We start from the raw sequence: 20,997 nt of genomic DNA on the forward strand, positions 1-20,997 counted from the left end.
TTTTTATTTTCTTGTAATCTCTCTTTGCGGGGTGAGGTAGGGAAGCAAGAAAAGTCATAACTCTGTCCTCGTGCATCTCTTGCTTTCAGTTATGCTGTGCCTCTCCCGGGGATCTGTGATGTTGACATTGGATATCTAAAATGTGAAGTTTCTTTTAAAACAATCTAATACCATTACTCTTTTTTTTTATTGGGAGAGAAAAAAGCTTGTCTGTAATAATTTTCAGTAGTTGGTGGCATTATGGACTTAACACATCTGCATGTGGTCCAGTGCCTAGATGTGCTGACTGCTTATTTGCTGCAATTAGACTGTAAACTGTGCTAGGTAAAAACAATGACTGCAGATGCTGGAAACCAGATTCTGGATTAGTGGTGCTGGAAGAGCACAGCAGTTCAGGCAGCATCCAAGTAGCTTCGAAATCGACGTTTCGGGCAAAAGCCCTTCTTCAGATAAATCGTGCTAGCTGTAGCTACAGGATTCTCTTCCTAAATCTGTTTCTTCATTTAGCTCACTTCCTTTAAGACCCAATGTATATCCCAAATCTTTGTCCACATTTTTGGTCACCCTTACTCTGTAATTTTTTTTATCCCTCTGTGGACATGTGAACATCTCTGGCGAGGCCAGCATGTGTTGCCCACCCTGAATTGCCCCTGAGAAGGGCACTGTACTCCTTCCAAACCCATGACTACTTCGATCTAGAAGGGCAAGAGCAGCACATAAGTGGGACCACCACAAACAAGTTCATAACCAAGCCATTCATCTCGGAAATCAATTGCTATTCCTTTTTGATTTTTTTTTTCTCTCTGTTTGATCCAATAAGAAGGCAATGTATTTTCAAGGTGGGATAGTGTGCAACATGGAGGTTTTAGGCTTGGAAGGTGCTGTAAAAACATGCTTAGTGATTTGCTGCAGTCCGCCTTGAATATATTACTACTGTATGGCAGTGGAGGGATGAGTAAGTTTTTAAATGAGTGAATGGAGTGCCAATCAAGCAATCTGTAAAGGTTTTGAGTTGTATCAGTGTTTTTCATACAAGCAAGGAACAATAGTCCATTTGGCCCTTCATGCTTGTACTACTGTTCATTGAGGTCATGGCTGATCTGATTTTCACCTCAACGCTATATTTCTTGGTAATCAAGAATATACGCCATTAGCGAACAAGGTAGATATTTCTGACAGTCGACAAATTTCATGGTCATCTTTAGACTTTTGACTACTGAGGTGTATTTTTAAAAAATTGAATTTGAATTCCACCATCTGTTGTGGGGCCATCATAACCACCACCCCCACCCCCCCCCCCCCCCCCCCAACAACACCGCCGTCCATCCGTACATCCCTCTGTGCCGGAGTTGTGTAATGGCATATCTGAACAGGCTGATTTGAAAATGTCTATATTTTAGTGGTTTTGTGGCACAGTGCAGTGTCCCTATCTTTGAAGCAGGTAGCCCAAATTCAAGTCCCAGCTACTTCAGAGGCGTGTCATAACATGTCTGAATGGATTGCTTAAAAGTATTGACCTTCAGGAAACTGATGTCCTCGGATAGAGATAATTGACTCCAACAACTACAAGTTTTATGGTTGTGCCAAGTATGTCTCTAACCAGGAGCTGTTTTCCACCCAATTCTCATTGATTTCAATTTTGGTAGGAACTTCCCATACCCCCTGCTATCCCTGGTCCTGATGTTGAGAGGAGTCACTCACGCCTAGGTCATGTGTTAGCATCTCGTTCATATTGGAACTGGAACTGTAATGAGGTCAGGAGCTGAATGGCTGTGCAGGAATGCTGAGCATTTATCCAATCTGTTAGTTATGTGATCAGTCAATTCTAATTAAATCCCACTCCCAGCTCCAGCCCAACACCAGGTCCTAGCTCCTAGCCCTGCTGTGTTTTCACCGTCATCCTGCACCCCCCCCCCAACCAGACCTCCCCTTAGGTGAGGCCAAACGATCAGTCCTCAGCAAAAGGCCTTACCTTTTCCCCCCTCTGCTCTTCCAAGGATGCCTACCTTGAAGTTTTCCTCCTCTCTCTATAACTAAATTTCCCCCTCCTTTGGCTCAGTGTCATTTTTTTCATTATATTCTTTCCATACATCAGGCCCTATAGAAATGTAACTTTTTTACATGGGATTGTCTAACGAGATCAATTAGGATTGCACTTTCACATGTACCACATCAGCGCTGACACAGGTTGGTTTCAATGGCGCACCATTGGACAATGTGTTACTTATAAAAACAAGCATATACCAGTGTAAAAAAGGAGAAGGTAATTTTGTACTGGCACGTTGGAAAAGGGAAGGATTGTTAAAGGAAGGAATTACGTACATGTGCTGTCTTTGCAATGTCTGAGATGCTTCATATCCAGTGAATTACTGTTGAAGTCCAGTTACTATTATGGTGCATCCAAATTTAGGAACCATTTTGCAGACCAGTTTCCACAGCTAATTAATTAAGTTAGTCTGTTTGTGTGATGACTAGGACAAGATGTTGGGTGAGACAAAAAAAACCTCTTGACCATGTAGTGTTCCCTCAATACTGCAATGAAAGATGGTTGTGAAATGACTACTAGACCCTACACCACAACATTCTCCAAACCAGCTCTACTCACCCCCACCCCCCTCCCAACCACCACAATTGGTCTATGTCTCCCTCTTATTTCACCATCTCTCTTCCTTCCTCAAAATGTTTCTTAAAATCTATATCTGTCAAAACATTCACCTTAATGTCGCTTATGTGACTTGATAGTGCATTTTGTTCTATAACATTCCTGTGTGGGATTGTGTATTAAATTGAGGCTTTTGCAGAAATGCAAGTTGTTAAGCAATTCTGAATTGAGGGAAAGATTGTAGAGCATGAAATCAATTATGTTGACACTTTGTCAGAGAGAGAAATGGAGATGTTTGCTACTTGTGCATTCTCTCTGAATGTATTTGGATGAAAAATGATGGCAAGAAAGTGAGCAACGTTCCAGCTGTATTCAATCCAAATAGCTCATAAAATGTTGCATTTTAAAATTGTTTTTGTAGCAATAATTTAAGAGATTCTCAAATTTTTATGACTACTCCCCTACAAGAAAAGGTCAATTTGTGCCCAACTCTTCTAAGCCGACCTAGTAGAGAAGGATGTGTAAGTGTAACTAGCTTATCAAACTAGCAGCAGTTTTCCCCAAAAGAAATTCTCTAAATCTTTTGAATTACATAGTTCATAGTCCTGGAGAAAAATGGATCTCGTCTGCTGCTTCTGCACAGGAGGCCCACTCTATTTGTGATTACATTTTGGAAAATCATTTCTTTGAAAATGTCAGGGTAGACTTTTATTTTGTCTTCACCGATTGAGTGGAAACTTGTAGCTCAGTACCAGTACATGATAGAAGCTGAAGCTCGTTCTACTGAAATGGAACCCATGTGAGTTCTGCATTGAGCAAATAATCCATTGTGCTTGCTTTATAGGAAAGAATGTATAACTGCAATTAATTTGTCAAACCTGGCAAATTTTTCCACGTACTGAAAATCTAACCACTTGCATGTTAACGATTTATGAAAACAGCATATTATGAAAACAGCAACCAAATGCAAGATTAATAAAAAGGATAAAGTTTTGCAGAATCCCAAATAAAGATATGCTCCTTCAAGATTTGACCAGCTGATCACAATCATAGTCACAAACTAGGCTGGTAGCATTGCATCAGAACATCAGTTTATTTTTGTTCTGTGCAAGAAATTCAGCTTTAACATCCCAGGAGGTTTCCTTCAAATCCTGTTCAGAATCATGGTAAGGAATAGAAAAAATTGCACTTTTCAACTTTGTTTATGATGTAACTTTTAGTTATGTTTGTTCATGGTATGTGATCATCACAGGCTGGACCAGCATTTATTTCCAATCTGCAGCTGTCCCAGGGAGGCTGCTGGTTAGCTCCCACCTTGAACTCCTCCTGTTCTTATGATATATGGGCACTGAAAGTGGTGTTAGGAAGGGAGCTTCAGGAATGTGACCCAGTGACAGTGAAGGAGCTGAAATATACTTCAATGGTGACATAGGAGGGGAGCTTGCAGGTCAGGATGTTCCCATATATCTGCTTGTTCTTCTAGGTGGTGGAGGTAGAGAGCGTGAAAGGTGCGATAATGCATCTTGTAGGTGGCATACACTGCTACCACTGTGCATCAGTGGTAAAGGGAATACATGTTGAAGCTGGTGATTTGGGTGTCAGTCATGTGGGCTTGTTTATCTTGAATGACATCAAGCTCCTTCAGCACTGCTGGAGCTGCACTTATCAGACAAGTGGAGAGCATTCCATCACACGGTATATGCCTTGTGGACAGACCTCTTGGATTCAGTAGGTATGTTATGCATTGCAGGTTTCTCATTCTCTGACCTGCTCCTTGGACACCATATGTAATGGCTGGTCTAGTTGCTTTCTGGAGAGATTCATTGCGATCAGTCTGAAGAATGGGACACACAGCCTAACCCAGGGCACCTCACACCTTCAGTGTATTATCTGAGCTGACATGGCATCTCTTGTTAAAGTTCACTTGAGAATGTAACTTTAAAAAAAAGTTCTGGGATTTACATTATGAAAGAACTGAAACCAAAATGGTCATCCTAAAAGATGACCGACTTAACAAACAATCCAGGTCTTTTTCAATGTATAATATCAGTTACATTTATGCTATACATTCTGTGTCTTATGATCTTACACTCCACAATCACCTGATGGAGCAGCACTCTCAAAACTAGTGCTTCCAGATAAACCTGTTGGACTGTAATCTGATGTTGTGATTTTGAACAATGCAAATGAACTATGCAATGCAGGAATGCACCTGAACTTTGATCAGAGATTTTGTTTCATTTTATAAATGCCTTCGTAGTGCATAAACTTATTTATATAAAGGTGTTGCACTTAAATAAACCCGCTGCAAATGTGTCTGTAAATCGCTAGCAATGAGAAACAAAATGTAAAGTTTAACAGGCAAAGGACAGTTCTATTTGTGCATCACAAGTATTTGAGAAAAGGGTGGAATAATCGACCAAAATCAGATTCATAATCTACAAAAGTGCCCAATCAGTAGTTTGGTTACTGATGCAGGTTGTTTTGCAGGTTGTTAGTAACAACAGCATCAGTCAAGTGTTCGTTCACTCACACACTTCACTCTGTCTCTCATTCTCACACACACACACACACACACACACACACACACACACACACACACACACACACACACAGTCACTCACTGTCTGTCTCTCATTCTCTATAGCTCATTCGTGCTGTGGCTTGTTTGTGCTCTGGCTCGTTTGCGCTCTCGTTCTAGCTTGTGCTCTGTCTCATTCTCTCGCTCACTCTCTCTTGCTTGCTCTCTGTCGCACTCGCGCTCTCTCTCATGCTCTCTTTGTCTCAAAGAGGCAACATACCCCACCTCTCAATTTTTTCACTGGGCTTCTTGATTGTACAACGTGCCTAGCGGAAGTACACAGGTAGCTATTTATTAATACAATCTGAACTCCAGCATCACCTGATCCATTTCTTCACTCCTTCAGATTTGACAGGCAGTGAATAGCCTAAACATCTGAAGGCTAGTACAGGAGCAGACTGGTGCTTTTCTGTGGAGATGAGAGGTTCAGGATTATTCCTCCTCATTTGGGAAAAAATAGTGACCGGCAATTGGGTGAACCCTCAATAATTTTACCAAATTCTTTCCCCCAAAGGTCCCTTTTTAAGGGCTATTGATCAAGCCACCAAATACATGTCTATTTGCACCATTTTACACCACCACTCATGTCACATGAGAGTCCATATTCTACTAGTCCCAATCCTCCATGCTCTGGAAAGCACACAGGAACTAGCTGCTTTCTCCTTTTGGCCTGTTCCACTGTAAATGCCTGGCCTTGGGCACTGTAGGTAAAGGATGCAATCTTTGCCACTGGCACTTGGAAAAGAAAGAGAAAAGTGGATGATAATGAACAGGAGAAAAATGTTGAGTACACACGGGAGGGTTGCTTTCGGGGAAGCTATGAAGTGTAATGGAAATAAGGATATCTGTCCTTGCATTGTCGGTGAATATGGAGTTTGATTGCAGCATTCAAACATAAGATTGATAGTTCGATGTTAGGTAAGGGTATTAAAGGCAGACACATGAACTTGAGTATAGAATAGCCATGATCCCAATGATTGCCAACAGGTTTGAGGGATTAGATTAGATTAGATTAGATTAGATTAGATTAGATTAGATTAGATTAGATTACTTACAGTGTGGAAACAGGCCCTTTGGCCCAACAAGTCCACACCGCCCCACCGAAGCGCAACCCACCCATACCCCTACGTTTACCCCTTAACTAACACTACGGGCAATTTAACATGGCCAATTCACCTGAACTGCACATCTTTAGGACTGCGGGAGGAAACCGGAGCACCCGGAGGAAACCCACGCAGACACGGGGAGAACGTGCAAACTCCTCACAGTCAGTCACCTGAGGCGGGAATTGAACCCGGGTCTCTGGCGCTGTGAGGCAGCAGTGCTAACCACTGTGCCACCGTGCCGCCCACGATCAGGGGACAGAGTGGGATTGGAAGTTTAGAGGTGTAGCACCAGAGGAAGGAGCTTTCACAGGGATGGAAGGGAGCAAAATGGTTAGATTTAACATGTAATAGGAGCATGCTGATGAATTGAGATCATTAGATGACAAGTGGCTTCTACTGTGATCTGGATTTTGAGGCAGTGAAATGTTGAGAACTGAAATGCTGGTGTTAAAGTCAACGTCACTGTTGATTCGTTTATTTGATCTACTAAATACTAAGCTAACATATTTCACTTTTAGAAAGCACTAAGGGTGGAGTATTTGCAGGAATGGAACAATCTAGCAATCAGCACGAAAGCTGGGAGAATCATGTGAGGTCAGCAGTAAGGAGCTTCCTGCTGTCAAGAGCTAGATTTCAATTTCCAAGCAAGTGTGCAATAGCCAGATGAGATCCTGCAAGTGAGGAGCAAGAGGCTTATTTGCATGCATTATTCTCATTATCACATTACCTTGTTTCATTGAATGGCAGCTTCCCATACTCGCGCATGTCTGATCAAAAACGAGAAGGCAACAATTTCTGATATGTAAGTTAGAGCAGTAACTTGGCACCTTTAGCTCAGCTTGCCCTTCCAGCCATCCATCAGTTATTAACATCTCAGGCACATTCCATGGGTAGCAAATATATGCAAACCACCCCCACCCCATTCATTCAAGACCTCCAGGTCTCTGTCAGTAAAACAGGTTTAATTGCCCCCCACCCCACAACCATATGGTCTTATGGTAACCACGCAGGACAACTATGGACTGCCAGTGCTTGATCGGGTGCGTGGCTGGTCTTTAAATATGGTATCAGTACCAGGAAAAGTTAATGGACTTGGTAATGGCTAGTACTTCTGCCTGTAACAAGTAGGAGAATAGGATACACGAGATGCCATCTGGGCATGGGTAACAAGGTAAGTTTGGCATGAATGTTTGGTGGGGGTTGGGGTGGGGGTGGGGGGGGGAGGGGGGAAGAAGGGGATGTAAAAAGAAACCCACTGGGGCTTGTGGAGAGAGAACCTCCAAGAAAGGCACAGCGATTTTAAACATTTTACAGTCCCAAATGTTAGGTGATTGCAAATTACTGACTTGGCTAAACTTAACCAGACTGCTTAATGTTCAGCGTAAAGTGATAATGTTTACTGTGCAACCATATTCCCAGACCCTTAGAAATGCATCTAAAATTTTGTCCATCAGTATTTGCATTTGCCCTTCTATGCTGTTTGAGGTTAACTATAAAACTCTAGTATAAACGATGTTCTGTATACCACAGTATATAATTTGCAAATGCTGTATTATTACCTGTTTATGCATATCACAGCTAAGCTGGAGTTTTTGTGCCCTGAATCTGTTTTCTTTTATTCAATTAGTCAACTTCTGCCAATTTGCTGGGTTGCCATATTCACTGCAGCATTATACTACAGCCTGAAAGAGTAGCATATTTGAAGAGCACAACCTTGTAGGAGAATGGATAAAGCAATACTTCTACTGTAAAGAAAAGCATTGTTTATATCTTCTGAAAGTTTATTCAGTTGAACATAAATTTCATAATTTAAGCAAGAAATGTTTGCCTTGTTGAGGGTAAATTTTAAATGTAGTTGAAATCCCTTTTATAAATATCTATGTTTAAGCAGTAGAACTCATGTTTTTGATCAGAGCAAATAGATTTCTTCATGGAAAAACAAGTCTCTGAACTATAGGATGTATATGATTACTAATGTGGTGGAAAAAGTTGGCTCTGGTATTCTGTAGGGAAACGTGCTTTATATTTCTGGTGATTATTTTGCTAACATTAATGAATGAAGGAAAATGTACCTCATGATGCCTGGAATTTAATTACAGTTATACTGCAGGTGTATTTAAACTGGCAATACTGTGTGCCTCTTTATGTAATTGCAAGGACTAGTTTCAATTAATAAATCATTCTTTCTAAAACCCCTTTGGAGCCCTAGTTTTGCGAGTAATGTTGATGCCCCTTACCACTTTTGTGGGATGCTTCGGAAATGGCTGGCATGTAACCTTGCTAAATTTGTGTCATAATGAAAAGCTACAGAATAAATGTATTTCTGAATGACACTGAAGGTTTTCTATCCAAGCGAGAGCCTGAACAGGCTCCTTGCAATGCCTGTTATTGTACAGTTTGAGTGGCCACACAGGGATTGGAATGTTTGTTCTTTTCAGCAGACTGAGCTGCAAGTTATCCAGGATGCATATGTAGGCATCTCCTGTCTCAGCATTAATTTCCATGCCAGCAGTCTTTCAAGATGATTGCACTGAAATTTGAGCCTGATAGAGTGAAAAGGCCAGTTCTGTCTTGAAGTTGGTAAGGTACTCCAGATATGTGGGATATGTCCCATTTGTTCAATAAATTTTTTGTCAAGGAAGAAAGGGTTCAAATTTCTACCTGGTTTCCATATCTGCTACGCCCGCTCTCCCTTGCCATGCATTAGGTCGGGGTCTGGGCATCCTGGGAGTTGTGCTTTCGATAAACCTCTGGTAGAATTTGAGCCAGTGAAGAAGAGTTATAACTGACACCATAGATCTTCGCCAGATAATTGGCCTATCTATGATCAGTTACTTTCCCCCAAGTAGCAACTTCTTTCACTGAAAGCAGAAGATCAGAAAAGGAAAATGACCTTTAAGATCCCCCGAACTTTCTGTCCACTAAAAAAGCTCTGATGTTCCAATGCGCTCAGCATCTAGGCTCTGCAGTTAACTTGGTGCTAGGATTTGGGATTGGATCACTGTCACTGATTTGGGGCAATAATATCCATGGTTATGTGAAACTTTTTTGAAAATTTTAAGCTCAAATATGTGAAAGAAAAATAGTTAGCCAATTATTCATGTGATCTTTTTTCTCCACTTCATTTTTTTTTTGTTTGTAATCCTGATTAAAAATGTGATCTAGCCTTGGTCATACAATTTCCAAATCATTTTATCTCTTTTCCCTTTTCTGTTGCAGGGCCAAGCTATTTTTGCAAGTGGGAGTCCTTTCGACCCAGTTACCTTGGAAGATGGACGTGTGTTGTATCCTGGCCAGGGTAACAATGCTTATATTTTCCCAGGAGTTGCCCTTGGGGTTGTAGCCTGTCGAGTGAGGCACATCCATGATGAAATTTTTCTTATTGCAGCAGAGGTAATGTGTTCCTTGTTCAATTAGTTTATAGACTATAACATTAGTGCTGTGGAGATAGCAAAATGATTAATAATTAAAGATGATCTCCAGCATCTGCAGTTCTTTGTTTATTGTTCAGATACAAAAGGTGTACAGTTTGTTGTCTGCACACTCCATCTTCAGCACAGTATGTCTGCTCTTTATTGGATTACTGTGGAACACTGATTTAATGAACTGTATTTCTTAATTTCAATAAGTGTAATATTACAGTTGAGCCCCCATGCTGCTTTTCCCTGAATTGTAGGGAGACGGCCTTAATTTCAAATAAGGTAGCATTTCTATAGTGTTTAAGGCTCTATTTTGAATGTGTGAGCAACAGACTGGAACTATATTTTTCCCCAAGAAATTTGCCAATGTTGTTTTGTATTGCGTGCTATATGATTTAGTGACTCATTGATGGGTTTGCTACTACATCTAGCAGTCTGATTCACCCTGTGCTTTACTCTAAGAGGAACAAAAACAGGGTAAAGAATAGAGTAAATAATCCACTTAAAAAGGCATGCAACCAGTCTTGTACCTGCAAAATTAAATACACGATATAACATGTCTCATTACTTTGTTTTCATATAGTACTCTAAATGAATGATTGAACTCATTTACGGCACGGTGGCTCAGTGGTTAGCACTGCTGCCTCACAGCGCCAGGGACCCAGGTTTGATTCCTGCCTTGGGTGACTGACTGAGCAAACTCCACGCATTCTCCCTGTGTCTGCATGGATTTCTTACGCATGCTCTGGTTTCCTCCCACAGTCCAAAGATGTGCAGGTTAGGTGAATTGGTCATGCTAAATTGCCCATAGTCAGGTAGGAATATGGGGAATGGGTCTGGGAGGTTACTCTTCTTGGGGTCGGTATGGACTTGTTGGGCTGAAGGGCCTGTTTCAATACTGTAGGGAATCTAAGTTAATCTAATAATCATTTACAATGTCTGTGAGGCAGCCCTGGATGTTAGATGTTAGTCTTCAGAGATCCTTTTTGTTCATCACCACAGAATGTGATGCTTTGGCACTCCTCAGTGTTAACCGATTCAGACCCAAATACAAATGGACTAACACAAACAATGGAGGAAGTTTGTTTGTAATGGTTTGTTTCTGTGGTTAATAGTAAATTGACATACTTGTGACTAGCAACACGGTAATAGTTTTGAAAGTAGGCTTTTCTCTCTCATTTGTTGGAGAATATTTCCAAATACATAAAACAGAACTTCTGGTGCATTTATAATCTTATAATATGTGAGGTGTTTATCTTTGTAGCTTTCCATTTGAAGGGTAATAGACTTTAGAACAAGTAATAGTGCAATATCAGACATCCTTCATTTTATTTTTTAAGGTCAGCTTCATCCAAAATAAGCATCAAACTAATTCTAAGCAAACAGTATATCATGGCATGGTTCCACAGCAAGATATTTGAAGTTTCCCCTGCTGTTCAGTTAAATGTAGCATGATATTTCATGGTTGGGAGTTCAATATTTTCAAAGATGATAAGGTGTCAGTGTTTGCAGCCTCAAGATAAGAGGTTTTGGGATAGCTTGCTAGAACAGACTTTTTTATTTGAGTGTTGCCTGTTTTATTTCTAATGCTTTATTCATATCCTTATTGTTAGCACTTCCTTGTTTGACACCCAGGCAGAGTAAGTGGGGAATGCAATTTAAAAAGGGGTAGTCCAGTTTCCACAAAGTTATGATCTCAGCTGATGGTATCCAATCGCTGAGTGAGACCTGGCATGATAGAGCATAAGCTTTATTTTTGTAATTTGTTTACAAAGTTGCGGTTGTCAGTCACTGAACACAGTCACAAGAAACTGCCAATTAACAAAAGAACCTCATATAGAGAACACAGATTACATTATGCTATACAAGAATCATCTGAAATGGTTTTATAACAATAATAAAAATGAAGATTCAACTCTTTACTCTCAACAACAATCTTACTCAACCCTCAATGAACGGTAACCCCGCTTCAACTTTAAAGGTTCGTGCTCAGTGGGCATGGCTGTAATTGCTTTTCAGCAAACACCTACATTCAATCGCTGCTAATTCTTCAGTCAGTGTCTGCTGCTGAGACCTTTAAACAAATTACTCAAGCGGCTCATTTATTTCTTAATTTTGGGTCCTTTAAACTCCTTTTCCCGAAACAGAAGGCAGTGGAACTTTTGTCTTACTGACATTAAGCCAGTCAGGATTGATTTCCATCAGCTCTGACTGTACTGCTTCTGCTTCAAGCCTTTTTTCTCTGACTTGCTTCTCCCTCCGAAAGGCCCCTGCACGTTACCTGACCGCCTTGGTGGTTCTGTCTTTTCTAAGGAACTTGTTTCTGTCTCTATCTTCCAATGTCATAGGTTCTTGTCTCTTAGCAACAGAGTCCTATGTTACTTTGCCTTTGCTTCCAAGGCACTGAATTCAATTGTTTTAAAAGCTTTATAGAGATATATGCAAATGAATTTCCAGACAGCCCAGAACCATTCACAGAACTCAATATGAAACTAAAACTATCTTTCCATTCCTAATGCTTTCTAAAACACAGATCACTCTTCCTTCAACACTATTACCCCGTATCCCCTCCAGATTGATCTCAAAACTCTGAGACCTAGCTCTCAGCTCTGCCCTCGCAACTGGATGTTCAGCTTCCTGGTCCATAGACTGCAATTGGCAAAAGGTAGACAACTGCACCTCCTCCATGTTAACCCTTGGAGACCCCCAAGCGCATGTTCTCAGCCACCTACTGTACTCTCTGTGCATCCACAACTGTATAGCCAAATTCCGAATTAACCCCATCTACAAGTTAGCTGACAAGATTGCTGTGGTATCGAACATCGATGAGTCAGAATACAGAAAGGAGATAGAGGGCTTAGAGTCATAATGCAATGATAACCTCTCTCTCGATGTCGGCAAAACATAAGAACTGATCATTCCCTTCAGGAAGAGAGGAGGAGGAGGACACAGCCCCATTGACATTAACCGAGCAGTGATGGGGTTGAGAGCATCAAATTCCCAGGAGTGACGATAACAGAACATCGGTCCTGGACTTCCCACATAGAAGCAGCGCTCAAGAAGGCGCAACAACGCCGCTCATCCTCGGGTGGCTTAGGAAATTTGGCATGTCCAGAAAGTCCTTCGCCAACTTTTACAGATGCACCATAGAAAGCATTCCATCTTGGTTCATAACGGCCTGGTGCAGCAACTGCGCTGCTCCAAACTGTAAGAAACTACAGAAGGTGTGCACAGCCCAAGACAATATGTAAGTCAACCTCTCCTCCACAGACTATATCTACACTTCACGTTGCCACGAAAGGCTGCCAACATCATCCAAGACCCTGGTAATGCTCTCCTACAACCTTTTCCATCAGGCAGAACATACAGAAGCTTGAACTTTCACACCAACAGGTTCAAGAATAGCTTCCCTACTGTTGTTAGTGTGATAAATGGAGTCTCTAACTTCAAATAATGTTGGTCTTGCTTTGTGTGCCACCTGTGCAGCTGTAACCTTGTATGCCTCACTCTGTCTAAGCACCCTATGATCTGCATGTCCTTGTTCGCTATGATCTGCCTGTACTGCTTGCAAAACAAAGCTGTTCACTGCACTGAGGTACACGTGGCTACAATAAATCAAATCAAATCAGATCTGATGTGCTGTGGAATCTTATAATTGCAACTCCCACAACTCACAAGTGAAGTTGAAAACCATTATTTTTGGTTTGAAGCAACTTAATAAATCAAAATTCACTAGACTCAGGATATCCAACTTGTATGTCAGCAGTTGAAAAGTAGGTACTTAGCTAATAAGGCTGTGCGGTTGACTTCATCACTTCCCTTATAAGCAGCATTGATAGTCTCAGACTATTTTACTGGCGAAATAAAATTTTTAAAAATGCCAAAACAATTAGTCTCAGGGATATTTAAGCATAACTCAACACCTCAGCTGGTTCTGATCAAACGTTACATCTGAAATGTTTAACCAACTCTTCTCGTGCCAATAGATGGTGACCATGATGTGTGTGTGTCATTTTATTCCATCAATAAAATGTAAATTGTATCAATATAAAGTCTTTCTGAAGTTTCAGAAATTTGACGATTAGTTTGGCTGATGGGCCAGCAGGTTTGTCTGTTATTTTCCACATATTCAATGCTGAGATTGATAGTGCAAGTCAGGTTTGCCCATGACTTTAAGTGGGTTGCAGTTCCAAGTCAGTATTGTAGTAACAGTCTACCTCTGACCTGTTGCACTCGGGCTCAGTGGAGATGGTTGGGAAGCACATTGCACTTGTCTGCCTCTGAGTTTCAGCAGGATCTCCTGAGAAATGGTTCAAACTAGCTCTCTGTTCTTATATCTGAGTGGTTCTGGATGGGGGCTGTTGTTAGAGGGGGGTTGCGGGGGGTGGATGGCAGGGCAGCTAAGACAATATGGTATTGAGTAAATGGGCTTTTTTTTGTTTTTGGAAGAAAGCTGTTGGAGAATTCAAGTAGTATTAAGTTTAGTTAAGTCTGTAGATAATTGCTGTAAGAGATATGGACACAAGTAATTAATCCCTGATTAGTCTAACTTCAGACTCAACAGATAAAGGGACAGTATTGAGAAGGGGTAGTGCTCAATGCAGGACTGAGGGTGTTTTCCTTGTGTGCTATATATGGAACAAAGGAAATGAGCTTGCAGCGCAGATTGAAATTGATAGTACAGTGTTATGGGTATCATGGTGACATATTGACAAGGTTATCAGGACTGGGATCTAAATATCCAAAGATACCTTTCCTGTTGAAAGGATAGGTAGATGGGTAAAGGGGGCGGGGTTGCCTTGTTAGTTAAAAATGAAATTAAATTGATTAGCAAGAAGCTATAGCCTGAAGGCATCGAATCTGTGTGGATGGAGTTGAGGAACTGCAACAGAAAAAAAGACTCTGGGAGTTGTGTACAGGCTACCTAGCAGTAGGATATGGGGCGGAAAATAAACCAGGAGATAGACAAGACATGTAAGAAGGGCACTACCACAATAATCATGGAGGACTTCAATATGCATCATTGGAGTCAGAGGGTCCTAGAGGTTTGGAAAATGGCAATTGTAACACCCTACTGTCCAAAGATATGCAGGTTAACTGCATTGGCATGCTAGATCATGTCCAGGGGATGTGCAGGTTAGGTGACTTGCACAAGGACTTCGACAGGCTAGGAGAGTGGGCAAATAAGTTGCAGATGGAATGTAATCTGGAAAAGTGTGAGATTATGCACTTTGATAAGATGCGTAGCGGTGTAGATTGTTTGTTTGTTTTTTCTAATTGGGGGAGTCTTCAGAAATCTGAAGCACAAGGGGACTTGGGAGTCCTAGTTCAGGGGACACCTGTGAGTTCACTTGGAAGGTAGGAAGGCAAAAGCAATGTTAACATTCACTGAAAGTGGACTAGAGTACAAGAGCTGAGGCTGAAGATTCACACACCATTTGGAATATTCTGAGCAGTTTTGGCCCCTTTATCTAAGGCAGAATGTTCTGGTGGTGGGGGTCCAGAGGAGATTTACAAAAATGATCACTGGGATGAAGGGATTCACATATGAGGAGCAGTTAAGGCCTCTGGATCTGTACTCTGTGGTGTTTAGAAGGTTGAGGGAAATATGATTGAAACTTAGGCCTAGATGGAGTGGATGTGATGAAGGTGTTTCTCGGAGAAACTAGGAGTCTAGAACACAGCCTTAGAATGAAGGGACAACCTTTTAGAACTGAGGTGAGAAAGAATTTCTTGAGGTGAATCTGTAGACCTTATTGCCACAAAAAACTGTGGATGTCAAGTCACAGAGCTTATTTAAGTTAGAGATAGGTTCTTGATTAGTAAGAAGATCAAAGATTATGGGAAGAAGTCAAGATTAGAGTGGTGCTGGAAAAACACAGCAGGTCAGGCAGCATTCGAGGAGCAGGAAAATTGGCGTTTTCGGGCAAAAGCCCGTCATCAGGAATCAAGCAGCAGAGTGGGACTGAGAAAATTATCAGCCGTGATTGAATGATATAGCAGACTCGATGAGCCAAATGGCCTAATTCTACTGATTATATTTTATGGTCTGATGCAGCCAGCTAAAATATATTATGAAAACTATGTAAATCTTGGCTGAGTGACTCAAGGTATGCAATATAGTCTTAAACATGAACAGATTTATTGAAAGGTTTTGATTTACTAATTGAATGATACATTTTCAATGTACACAGGAATTTGTGCACCTGTTCATCATTATATAGTTTGCAGCAGAGAGAGTTCAGCTTCTATAGTAGCTCTAAAATTAGTTTTCTGTATTTGTGTGACTAATATCTATTATTTATACATATAAACAAAATGGTGATTGTCAACAATTATTAAATGTTATATAATTGTTCACATTTACTCCTTAGCGTAGTTGAGTAAAGAGAAGCTTAATTCATTAAACTCAGTCAAGAAGTACCAATTGATGATGGAAACTGATTCCTAAATCATTCAAATGGATAAAACTATTCTTAATGAACCAACCCATATCTACAAAACTGAATAATCCAATAACCCGAACATCACTGACCTAACTTATCATGTTTTGTCTGTAAACACCACCACAGATAATCAATTATGTTACATAACACAGTTGTGTAATGAATTTGACTGCAATTAGTTCAAGTTGTTTAGGCTTTCAAGGGAAGGACCCAGGTAATGTTTTGGGAACCCAGATTCAAATCCTGCCATGACCGATGTGGAATTTGGAATCAACAAAAAAAGTCTGGAATTAAGCATCTATTGATGACCATGAAACCATTGTCCATTGTCTGAAAAACCCATATGTCTCACTAATGCCTGCCATCTTCACCTGGTCAGACCTGCATGTGACTCCAGGCCCACAGCAATGCCGTTGACTCATATGCCCCTCAGTTGTACGAATTGTTACAGAGTTTCAAAGAAGTGAAACTGGACGATAACCTCTCATCGACCTAGTCACCAGAAAAGATAACAGCAGAAACAGACCTGTCAACCCTGCAGAGTACTCCTTCCTTAACATCTGGGAGCTAATGCAGAAATTGACAGAACTTTCAGACTAGTCAAGCAACAGCCTGATGTAGTCATACTCACGGAATCATACCTTACAGACAATATTCCAGACGCCACCCATCACCATCCCTGGATATGTCCTGTCCCACCATCAGGACATACCCAGCAGAGGTGGCAGCACAGTGGTATACAGACTGGAGGGAGTTGCCCTGGGAGTCTCCAACATTGACTTTGGACCACATGACCTCCTGCTGATTACCATGTACCATCCTCCCTCAGCTGATGAATCGGTACTCCCTCATGTTCAGCAACGCTTAGAGGAAGTGCGGAGTATGGCAATAGCATAAAATATACTCTGGGTGGGGGATTCCAACATCCACCACCAAGAGTGGCTCAGCAGTAGCAACTACGATTGAGCTGGTTGGGTCCTAAAGGATATAATTGCTATACTGGGGCTGTGGCAGGTTGTGAGGGAAAGGTACTCTTGACCTCATCTTTTACCAGTCTGCCAGCTGCAGATGTATTTGTCCATGAGAGTATCGGTAGGAGTGACCTCCGCACACTCCTTCTGGAGACAAAGCCACGCCTTCACATTGAGAGCAACCTCCATGTTGTATGGCATTATTCACTATCCTAAATGGGACAGGCTTTGCATAGATCTAGCAACTCAAGACGTGGCATCCATGAGACACTGTGGGCCATCAACAGCAACAGAACTGTACTCCAGCGCAATCTGTAACCTCATGGCCAGGCATATCCCCCACTCAAACCAGGATCAGCCCTGGTTTTGATGGAGAGTGTAGGAGGGCATGCCAGAAGCAGTACCAGGCATAACTGAAGACCATGCTGTATATCTCGATGACTCTGAGGTTTCAAACTGGTGAAACCACCAAACAGGACTACTTGCGTGCCCAAACAGCATAATCAGCAAGTGATGGACAGCTCCGAGATCCCATACCTAATGGATCAGATTTAAGTTCTGAAGTCCTTTCACATCCAGAAGTGAATGGTGCTGGATGATTAAACAACTCATTGGAGGAGGCTCCACATATATCCCCATCCTCGATGATTGATGAGCCCATGTGTCCTAGGGCCAACCATCTTCACTGCTTCATCAATGACTTACCCTCCATCATAAAGTCAGAAGGGGGGATGTTTGCCAATGTCCACCTCAGTGGATGTGGCGAGTCGGGGAAATGATTGGCTGATTTGACCAAAAGGGGAGACTCATCTTCTTGCGGCCTTCAGAGTTTGGTGCTGGGCAAGTAGGTCCCCAGTGGGGACTTAAGGGCCAGACCCATCACCTCTCCAATTAACTGCCTTCCCATCAACAAGAAGGACAGCTGGTCTCTGAAGTGGTTAAACCTAGGTGACCTGCCTACTTAGGGCTTCCAGTTGCCTGAATCTGGGAACTTGTGGGCACACATGGTGCTAGGAATACAGAAAGGTGGATTGTGAAGCCATCTCGTGCTCCTATTCCAAACTGTCCTCTTCCCCCCACTCACCACACTCTGAAAATTAAAAGGAAGAGACCAACCTTTTTGGCATTGAATCTCCTGAGGAGTAGGTTGTGGCTGGTCTTTGGGGCCCTGAAGCTGCCAGTCTCTGATTAGAGGGCAGCTGCTGAAGTGCCAGGGCACAACTGTCTAAGAATGTGGCAGATCAAGATACTCATCAAAGGTCACTGCTTCTCCTCTCCAGTGGTCTCAGTTTCTGAGGGTGCAGCACTCCTTTCCAGCTGCACATTGCCTAGAGCTTAGTTGGAATCCAGATGGTCTTTCCTACTACTCTGCGTACTCCATGCCAGATGGGTGACCACCACCTGAGCTGATAAAAAGTCTTGGTGCTAGCTCCTCCCCTGACCCAAAATGGGCTGCTTCCACTTTACGTTCAATGAGATAAGCTCTTCAAACTTTAAAAAAACATTTTTAATTCTCTATATAATCTCCTCTCACCTCCATAACTTGCCCCAAACCTGTTGGTCACTTTCACGGAGCTGGTCTGACTCAGACTGCTACTTTACTCTGGCCCCCTCTGTGCAAACTTCCAAAGTTTCCAGGGGATGATCTGTCAATGCGCCCTCAATATGGATTAGTTACACCATAGATGGCAGTTGGAGGCTCACAGACACTCTTGCTCTGAAGAAGATTGACGGGGCAAAAAAGGGACTTGGACTTCTTTTTGGGCTGTCTTTATACATGCCTGCTTCTGTTCTGGCACTTGTTGTCTAAATGTCATTGAAAATCATCACTTTCTCTTTTATACACTGCACAATTTTCAGTCAAATATAGCCAACTGCGACTTGACAACTTTGAAGGTTTGGATAAGGACTTGAGGCTGATTATGTTATGAATTTAGAACTAAAATATTTTTGCCAGCACTTCTTTCAGCATGTACTCTTACTGTGTACAGCTTGGATTGACTTTATTTTGCATCAGAATCCATATCTTGTGTTGGTGTAGCCAATGCTGAGTATTTTGTAACTTAGGAGCTGTCAATGACTCACTTTTCCCTTTCATTGCGCAGGTTTATTCGGTCTCAAATTTTTGGCTTGCAGAAGTTTTTTTTTAATTAAGCTACTGTTCCAATAATACCGATGTAGATCAAGAATTTAATTTGACTACAGGGCCAAGTACATAAACTCTGGCATGCCGTCTCATTCATTGAGAGAGCATCTTGGAAACTTGTGGGCGTATTTCCCATGATTTCCATCCATGTAAAATTAATTAACTGAAGATCTTAGGAAGTCCATCTGCAGTCCCTGTGGGCAACACTGTTGGGCCATGCTTTAATGAAATTGGCCTCAATATCTGCCAAATGAGTAAGGCTGAAAGTTATTTCTTTAGAAAGAAGTCGATCAGCAGCTGGATTGGGTTGCTTGGAAGAGAGTGGTCAAGTGAGGATGCTGGACACGATTCAGCAACAGCTGGATGATAGCATGGGAAAATGGCTGAGTGGTAATTCTGGAAGGATTAAATCAAATTGAATGAGGGTGTTTTCCATGTCGACGTAGCTTCTGATCCGAGATCCCCGGCCCACGTAGTAGTGGATGTGTGGCATCGGCATTCACGAAAAGGTCTTTTTGATTTAAAGGAAGTTTATTTCTTCTGAAGAAACAGAAAGAAGTTGATGAAGTGGAGCCCTTGAAATTCCCACTATTAAAAGGGACGGATGATTGAACAGATTAGATTAGATTAGATTACTTACAGTGTGGAAACAGGTCCTTCGACCCAACAAGTCCACACCGCCCCGCCGAAGCGCAACCCACCCATACCCCCTACATTTACCCTTTACCTAACACTACGGGCAATTTAGCATGGCCAGTTCACCTGACCTGCACAGCTTTGGACTGTGGGAGGAAACCGGAGCACCCGGAGGAAACCCACGCAGACACGGGGAGAATGTGCAAACTCCACACAGACAGTCACCCAAGGCTGGAATTGAACCCCGGTCTCTGGCGCTGTGAGGCAGCAGTGCTAACCACTGTGCCACCCACAAACATGGGGAGAATGTGCAAACTCCTCACAGATAGTAGCCTGAGGCAGGAATTGAACCTGGGTCTCTGGCGCTGTGAGGCAGCATTGCTAACCACTGTGCCACCGTGCAACCTTTTTTGACAGGTAGTTATACCTATAGTTGAGTTTGTCTCATTTCTGTGCCTCCTTTAAAATTAGCATATTCCGCGACCCCAAGAAAATTCCACATCTTTCGGATAGTTTCTAAACAACCTGGTCAGAGATGTTATTACATAACCTCCCGAGCAGGTGACATTACCACTGTACCACAGGAATCCCCTGGGATCTTTCAACACATCAGTGAGATTCAGGCTAACTGAAAGTTTCTTTGAGTCACTTTTGAAGGCCACAAAACCTTATTGGATTAAGAATTGGTGCAACGTGGAATCAGAAGTCTGGCTTGGAAGCAGAATGGTGCCTAGGTTTAGGAGTGGGAGGGGTGGATTTTGAATGGAGTGTAATGGAATGGCGATATTCCATCTTTTTGAAAAAAAAATCTAAGTTAACTGGGCTGGGATAGGCAATTTGAAAGTGCTTTTCCAGCTATCAGCAGCCTGCGACTCTAGGAGAAGGGAGGTCTCTGACCTGGAGACATTACAAATGGATATCCCGCTCTGTCACACTATGGGTTGGATTTTGTAGCGTTTTCAGGAGCTAGCAAGAAGGCAGGTGGGTTTGAAGAATCTTGAGAGGCTGCATGTTAGATCGCTGGCAGTTATGGTGATGAGTATCCTGCTTGCTTTTCATCTCATTCATTAGCAGTGGGAATCTAGTACCT

The 20,997-nt window shown here is 42.0% G+C and overlaps 1 protein-coding gene across 1 annotated transcript in view; it reads left to right on the top strand.

The window, feature by feature from the left end:
* Nucleotides 1–20,997, top strand: part of me1 (malic enzyme 1, NADP(+)-dependent, cytosolic) — a 440,214-nt gene that overhangs the window by 403,658 nt on the left and 15,559 nt on the right. The window contains exon 12 of the mRNA XM_043685873.2: nt 9,509–9,682. Coding sequence (XP_043541808.1) covers nt 9,509–9,682 — 174 coding nt within the window. The remainder of the gene's footprint in view (nt 1–9,508; nt 9,683–20,997) is intronic.

Source organism: Chiloscyllium plagiosum, unplaced genomic scaffold (assembly GCF_037043375.1).
Source record: "Chiloscyllium plagiosum isolate Xiang-an unplaced genomic scaffold, Cpla_swu_hap1 HiC_scaffold_3, whole genome shotgun sequence".
Classification (NCBI taxonomy): domain Eukaryota; kingdom Metazoa; phylum Chordata; class Chondrichthyes; order Orectolobiformes; family Hemiscylliidae; genus Chiloscyllium; species Chiloscyllium plagiosum.